General features: G+C 32.6%; 1 protein-coding gene across 1 annotated transcript; it reads right to left on the minus strand.

Moving 5' to 3' along the window:
* Positions 1-281: 281 nt before the first annotated feature.
* LOC133312946 (U-box domain-containing protein 3) lies at positions 282-3,890 on the minus strand. The gene is made up of 2 exons (XM_061514241.1): positions 3,478-3,890; positions 282-1,489 (listed from the first exon to the last, which is right to left on the minus strand). The coding sequence occupies exons 1-2, from the start codon at positions 3,792-3,794 to the stop codon at positions 637-639; spliced, it is 1,170 nt and encodes a 389-aa protein (XP_061370225.1). The 5' UTR covers positions 3,795-3,890; the 3' UTR covers positions 282-636.
* Between the last annotated feature and the right edge of the window lie 4,083 nt (positions 3,891-7,973).

Raw genomic sequence — 7,973 nt, forward strand, 5'->3', positions numbered from 1 at the left:
CATTTTTAAGATGTTACAAACGTAAACATAGATTTACAAACCAATTCAAATCAGATCTTTTATATGAATTTTAAATATATAAAAAATTAAATTAATTTAATTTTAATTATTTCAATCAGAAATATGTTTTTTACTAAAGCAAGCACTAGACCTTATTATGACCCAGCACAACAGCATTACAAGAGGGAGGGGGGTTTGGAATATTAACATATCAAGTAACGAATCTCGGATCACACTAAAGTTCTTATCTCCTTTTGCCAGAATCACAGAACATCTATCTAGCAATGGACCATGTGGTCCCACTCTGTAGAAGCTTAATCTTATTAAGTCACTGCAGAAATGTAAGACAAGAAGAATTGGACAAAGAGCCTATACGACTTGTATATGATTTTAGACAAGAGTTTCTTTACAATCCAACTACAAAATCATGCTCTTTTATCTCTTACTACTTAGTTTATTGACAATGACCAGTCACTCGATACCTCCACAATGGCCTGGACTGGCATACTTTTACTATGTATTATTCTTTTTTTTTTCATTTTTGCTATGGAAATTTTATGTCACAAGCTCCAAGTGGAAAGAAAAAGAGAGTGGAATAAAAGGAAAAAAGATAACAAAGTTGGACAAGGGCAACTATCATTTTGAAGAAACTTGAGAAGCACAGCCAGCTATAGGAAGATCAGTTGGGGTGCATACGAGTGCCCTTTGTTGTAAATGTCTCAGACTCTGTTCCATGCTGACTTGGACCATCTCAGCTAGCATCTTCTTTGCTTTACCAGATTGATCATCACCATCAATCTTGGATATGATGTTGCATACTATATTCTCAAGTGTGTCAGGTTGAATTTCAGATCTTGGGTATGGTGATTCTCTTAGTAACTGCAAGAGGGTGCGTGCTTTTGACTGAGACTTGGCTGTTCCTTGAACAGTAAGCTCAAGAAGTCCTGGAATGACACCTTCTTTTAGAATTGGTTCCCTGTATTTACATCTATCACTTTGGCACATTGTCAATAGTGCTCCAACAGCATGCTCCCTACTTTGGGGAGTCCCATTTTCAAGAATTTCCACAACTGCAAGAACCCCACCTTCTTCAGATGTCAAGACAGTTCTGCCCTCATCATAATCCACCAACGATTCTATCAAAGCACAGCATTTTTCAGCTGTTTTAGAGGATTTTTTACAGGTTTTAAGAAGGCCAACTATAAAAGGGATTAGATTTGTCTCGAGAATGATGCTGAGATTATTGGGGTGTGTTGATAAATTAGAGAGAGCCATTACTGCATCAGCTTTAGCTTGTGGGCTTCCATCTCTAAGGATATCCACAAGAAGAGGAATGGCGCCACAAGCACTGATAATTGGTTTGTTGGTTGAAGAAGCAGATAGTGTGAGCAAAGATGCAGTTGCAGACTCCTGCAGATTTATATTTTGTGACTTGAGGAAACTAATTATCGGTTCTAATGCACCAGCCTCCACTATATTGATTTTATTCCTGCAAGATAAGGCCAGTTTAAGTAATGAATCCTAATGAATTATGAATGAAAGAAAATATCTAGCAAAAAGTTAATCAGAATTGAATCTGAAACATATGATCAGCAAAAGAAACAAAGGAAGATTAACTGCATGTTTAACTGTTATAACTTCATCAGCCATAAAGCAACATTACTATATATACCAGGCAAAAGAAATCAAAATCCTGGTTTATTTTGATAATGACAGTTCATTCTCAAGTCAATGGCGCTATGTTGATAATGGGGCAAATTTGGGCCCTCAAAACACCTCCGCAAGGACTGATGGAAGAAGGAGAGAGAGAGAGACGTAAAAGAAGTACTGTCTCTTCTTCTGAAAAGCATCTAGAATGACAACAATTAAGCATTAAAAAAATGCCAAAACAAGAATACTTAGACTAGGCTTTTTTTGCATAGGTGAAAGATGAGGTAGAATTTTTTTGGAATGAAAATCACTTTCCACTAGCACGGTAGAACAAAAAAGTAGGAAGGCTGAAAGTAGAGTGCAACTCATTTACACTCCACCCCACGAATTTTAGCTACTCCTATAGCATGAAAGTGAGATGAAAGCGATTTTTCACCCTCTATCCAAACACCAATGAGTGAAAATCAAAACCTTCTACCCCACTCTATATTCAATCCCGTCCTTATTTTTTACCTACCGATTCTCCATACACTCAAACAAGCACATACTTAATGAAAATAGGAGTAGGAAAAAAGTCATTCAGTGGTTGAACACCACCTTGAATGCAGGTATCTGAACCATCTCCATAAAGATTAAGCATAGGATACTTAACTCACTAATTTATTGAAAGAAAAAGTCAAATAAGATAATAACAACTACAATTCTTCCAACTCTACGTCCTAAAAAGTCATTAAAGCATGCTGAATAGCTTTCTTTATCTAATTCGTTTACTGTTTTCCATGTTTGATAAACATGACATTATTCATCATCTACAAGACCGGATTCAGGGTATATGAGACAGATATCTATTGTTTTAACTAGCTCTTCTTTATGCACAAATATTTTGTTACAAAAAAAAAAAAGCGACAGCAAAAAATAAAGGAATTACAACTATTCCATTTGCTAGAAGTTGAAACTTGACCAGCAACAATAAATGATATAAATATTACTTCAGGAAGAAGACATAAGCGAAAAAGGAAAAGAAACAAAAGGTAAAAAAGAAAGTACACCATGAGAACCAAAGCAAAATCCACCTTCCAATAGGATAAGTTTCGACTATAAAGCATCCAATTCTTTCTTGTGATATAGTATTCGTGGATTCAAGCTATCAGAAACAACTATCATTCATAAATCAACTTAATGGACATTCTAGTACTCAAAGGATAACACAGTATTTACCACGAAGAAAATAAAATGGAAAATATAACCGGAAAATACCAATTTAAAGGCTCATTTCCTCTTTCCATATCCAGATATTTTCAAGAACTCAATCAACAACAGAAATATTTCACCCTTGCAATCTAAGCCGTGAAAAAGTGGTTTTTCTTATTTTCTGCCAAAGATGGTATTACCCCAAAAAAACAGATGTCTAGCTAGATTATGAAAACGAATATCCAACTATCCCACCCAAAAAAAACAAAAAAAAAATCATGTATTTTCCCACCAACCTATCACACTCAAATAGAAAGAAAAAAAAAAAGGAAGAAAAAGAAAATAAAGGAACGGAATAAAAAACAGAATCTCGAGGTATCACACCATACACAAATGCATCAAATCCGAAATTAGCAATATTTTATGTCAATTTTATATGAATCCCCAACTGGGTGACTTCAACGCATCGCGTATGTCTTATAAAGCACACGAATTCCAAAAAATCGAAAGCGCATCAAACAACAACAAAAAAACAATAAAAAAAATTAAAAATAAAAATCAACCCCACTATAAATAAATTAAACCCCATAAAAAAAATTGATTTTTTGGGAATAAGGGAAAGGAAAAGTTAGTTACTTTTCATCTTTGACGGCTAGGTTAAGCAAGGCGAGGAGAGCAGGTTCGTGTGACTCGGGCGAGTCGACTCGGAGCATGGAGACGAGTGGACCGACAGCTTCAGAAAGCTGTCGGCGACAGCGGTGGGAGGTTTTGGTGAGCCGCCGGATATCACGAGCGGCTTGGAGGCGCAGCTCGGGCTCGCCGGAGTTGAGTAACTGCATGGCTCGGCGCACGGCTAACGGCGTTCGTGGCTCCTCGGCTTCGAAATTAATGGCGTCGGCGCTATGCCCTTCAGAAGAAGAAGACGAAGAAGAAGGAGAATGAGGACTCTCCATTGATGGGGGTAGTGAGAGAAAGTTAGATAGATATAGAGAGAGAGAGAAGAAAAAATCTGCGTGTAATTTAAGAGGCTGAGAAACGCAGAGACAGATGAGGCGTTAAGCAACAGTTTTAACTTATAAGACAAAGGTCACATGGAGAGAGAAAGAAAGAAAGAGTGATGTGTAGAGAGAGAGAGAGAAAGAGTAGTTGTTGGTTTTGGTAGTTTGGTAAAAACTTTAGAAGAAGCTTTTCTTTGTGAATTTATTTATTTATTTATTCAGTTATTATTAATTATAGAAATAACATCTGTCATTTTAAAAGATATAAGCTTATATCATTTTAGATCTTAATCGTTGATTTTTGTCCATCAACGATTTAAATTTATTGGTTTAAAATTATTAATAATAAATTTGGCCCATTAAATTTGACCCAATAAATTATAACCGTTGATAGACGAAAATCAACGGTTAGGATCTAAAATGATATAAGTGTATATCCTTTAAAAGGATAAATGTTTTTCCCATTATTATTTGAGAGATGTTATTCTATTTTTTTTATATCTATCTTATCTTTTGTTCTCCAACACCTTAAGATCATATTTTAACTAATATTTATCATTTAATTTTTCTCTTAAGATTGTGATCTTAGCATAAAAGAGTTGTAAGTAAAGTACCCATAACAAAAATAACACATCCCTATTTATTTTATTTTACTTTTTTAATATTTTATTTATGTTGGCTCTAAGTTTCAGTTGGTCTAGTCTTCAATCAATGTGTTCTACACTACTTTTGTAGGCCTTGGGACAGGTCCTGTATTATTATAATTAACTTTATTGGAGATTTGCGAAATGCCCAATATATACCACACACGTGTTTTAAATTGCTTTCATATTTTAAGGGGCTAAGGTGTGAGACCTATTTATCACCTTTTTGAATGATGTAATGGATTCAATTATTATTATCGTGCGTGTATATCATACACAGTTACACACCACATATTAAACAAATTAATTACTCATAAATTAGTAATCTTATAAATGATATTTATTTATGTTTAATAAAATATATTATTTTTTAAAATAAAAATTTGGAATATAATATTAACTAACTTTTAAATTTTATGAATTTTTTTTATAAATTCTAATTTACTTTATGAGCTTTCAATCCAACTGTTGGATGGATAAAATTGAATATTTATAAAAAATATTAATTGATATAAGTATGATAAAATTTACATCTAAAATAAGTGAATTTCGAAAGGTGTATTAATTTATATTAGCGTAAGTTAAATTTACTTATATTTTTAATAATTTTTTTATCAAATAATTAACTTAGATTGAAAGTTGTCTCCACATAAACCATTTTTATAAAATTGTATATTATTCTAATTTTTTTTAATAATTCATGGAAATATATTAATATTAATATAATAAATATTTTTAAAACTCGTAAAAATAAAAATCACTTAATTATACTCTTATTATTCGTAAGTTTTTATAAAATTTGACACAAGTTGCTTACCAAAAAAAAAAAATTTGACACAAGTAATATAATATATGATTTAATAGTTTGATAGATAAAAATCATATTATGCATATAGAAAATAATAAATTTTATATGGTAGATTGCATGGAATTCAATGTGTGATATGATAAAATCATAAAGATTTGAAAATTGAGCTAATGTTTTGATATCTTACTCATTGTGAAGGTAAATCCACAAGATTTGGTGCTAAGAAGTGATAAAGGAATCATAACAAAGATTTGAAGCCCAATCTGCAGGATCTTAGAGGGAAAAAAGGAAACAAATATGATTTGATTGAGAATAGATAGAAATCCATGGGGAGATTTGATGAGGAATTAAAAAAAGATGTGGCTTCTAAGGTTATAAATAGGGAGCTCAGGGTCAAAGAACTCATTCACAGACACACCACGGGAAATACACAGAGACCCAAAGGAGGAATCCGGTTGTGGAGCGTTGCAGCACTAGGGAACCAAGTCAACATCACACAAATGGAGGCTTGGGGAACTATTTTCTTTCTTATTGCTTTTAAATTCAGTATGTTAGGCTAAGTTTTTCTGTAGTTAGAAGTAGATTAAACCCAATTGAATTCTTATGTTTATGAATTAAATTGTCTCTGAATTGTTCTCTTTTTATATTTGAATAAATTTTTCTGTCTTTAATGCTTTCTATGAGTTTTCTCCTTATAGATTGATTTAGGGGAATTGTATGACAATAGGGATGTTGGTGCATGAACCCTGGTTTGATAAATTTATCACAATCCTTGTGATATAGGGATAGACATAGGGAAATTGTGCAATCTTTAAATTCTTGATTTTAATGCATGTTTTCTTGGGGAATAATCGGAGAACTAGAGTTCTTTCAAGATCACATAGATTTAAGATAACAAAGAATTGAGCCCTAATTAACTTATAAATAATTGATTGGCATTATATTAAGAGCAGATTTTTGACAGTTTAATTCATAGCATATAGAGGAGATTGGAGGAAGTCGAAACTCTAACTACACTTGTTTTTAATCTTTAAATCAATCATCTTTTCAATTGTTTTTAATTCTAAAATTTAATTTGCATGTTTTAATTGTTTTCAATTTCAATTCTCTTAATCTCAATCTTGATTGTCCAACTAAATCGTGATTAGTGAACTAGTGTTTGAAAACGCAATCCTCGTGAACGATTTCATACTCCGGTACACTTTTATTACTTAACGATCGGTGCACTTGCCGAGTCGCAACAAGTTTTTGGCGCCGTTAGCATATAGAGGAGACTGGAGGAAGTCGAAACTCTAACTACACTTGTTTTTAATCTTTAAATCAATCATCTTTTCAATTGTTTTTAATTCTAAAATTTAATTTGCATGTTTTAATTGTTTTCAATTTCAATTCTCTTAATCTCAATCTTGATTGTCCAACTAAATCGTGATTAGTGAACTGGTGTTTGAAAACGCAATCCTCGTGGGAACGATTTCGTACTCCGGTACACTTTTATTACTTAACGACCGGTGCACTTGCCGAGTCGCAACAAGTTTTGGCGTCGTTACCGGGGAATAAATCCTTCAACATTAGAGGTAACTAAAAACTGTTTAGATTGAACGTTTTAAATTTCTGCAATTTAAATTCTGCATTAATTTTTTTAACTTTTTTTAATTTTAAAAAAAATAAATTAATTTTTAATTTTTTTTTAATTTCAAAAACTTGTTGCGACTCGGCAAATGCACCGGTCGTTAAGTAATAAAAGTGTACCGGAGTACGAGATCGTTACCACGAGAATTAGATTTTCAAACACTAGTTCACTAATTACGGTTTAGTTGGACAATCAAGATTAAAAGAATTGAAATTGAAAATAATTAATAACATGCAAATTAAATTTCAGAATTAAAAATAATTGAAAAGATGATTGATTTAAAGATTAAAAACAAGTGTAGTTAGAGTTTCGACTTCCCTCAATCTCCTTTATATGCTATGAATTAAACTATCAAGAATCTGCTCTTAATATAATGTCAATCAATTCTTTTTAAGTTAATTAGGGCTCAATTTCTTGTTACCCTAAATCTATGTGATCTTGAAAGAACTCTAGTTCCCCTATTATTCTCCAAGAAAACATGCATTAAGATCAAGAATTTAAAGATTGCATAATTGTCCTACGTCTATCCCTAGATCACAAGGATTGTGATAAATTTATCAAATCAGGATTCATGCACCAACATCTTTGTTGTCATACAATTCCCCTAAATCAATATATAAGAAGCAAACTCGTAGAAAGCATTAAAGACAGATAAATTTATTCAAATATAAAAAGAGAAGAATTCAGAGACAATTTAATTCATAAACATAAGGATTCAATTGGGTGCCATCTACCCCTAACTACATAAAATCTTAGCCTAGCATACTGAATTTAAAAGCAATAAGAAAGAAAGTAGTTCCCCAAGCCTCCATTGGTGTGATGTTGACTTGGTTCCCCAATGCTCCAACGCTCCGCAACAGGATTCCTCCTTTGGGTCTCTATGTATTTCCCATGGTGTGTCTGTGAATGAGTTCTTTGACCCTGAGCTCCCTATTTATAACCTTAGAAATCACATCTTTTTTTAATTCTTCATCAAATCTCCTCATGGATCTCTATCTATTCTCAGTCAAATTTCCTTTTTTTCCTCTAAAATCCTACAGATTGGGCTTCAA

Source organism: Gastrolobium bilobum, unplaced genomic scaffold (genome assembly GCF_033153095.1).
Source record: "Gastrolobium bilobum isolate Gb01-03AN ecotype WA unplaced genomic scaffold, APGP_CSIRO_Gbil_v1 utg918, whole genome shotgun sequence".
NCBI lineage: Eukaryota > Viridiplantae > Streptophyta > Magnoliopsida > Fabales > Fabaceae > Gastrolobium > Gastrolobium bilobum.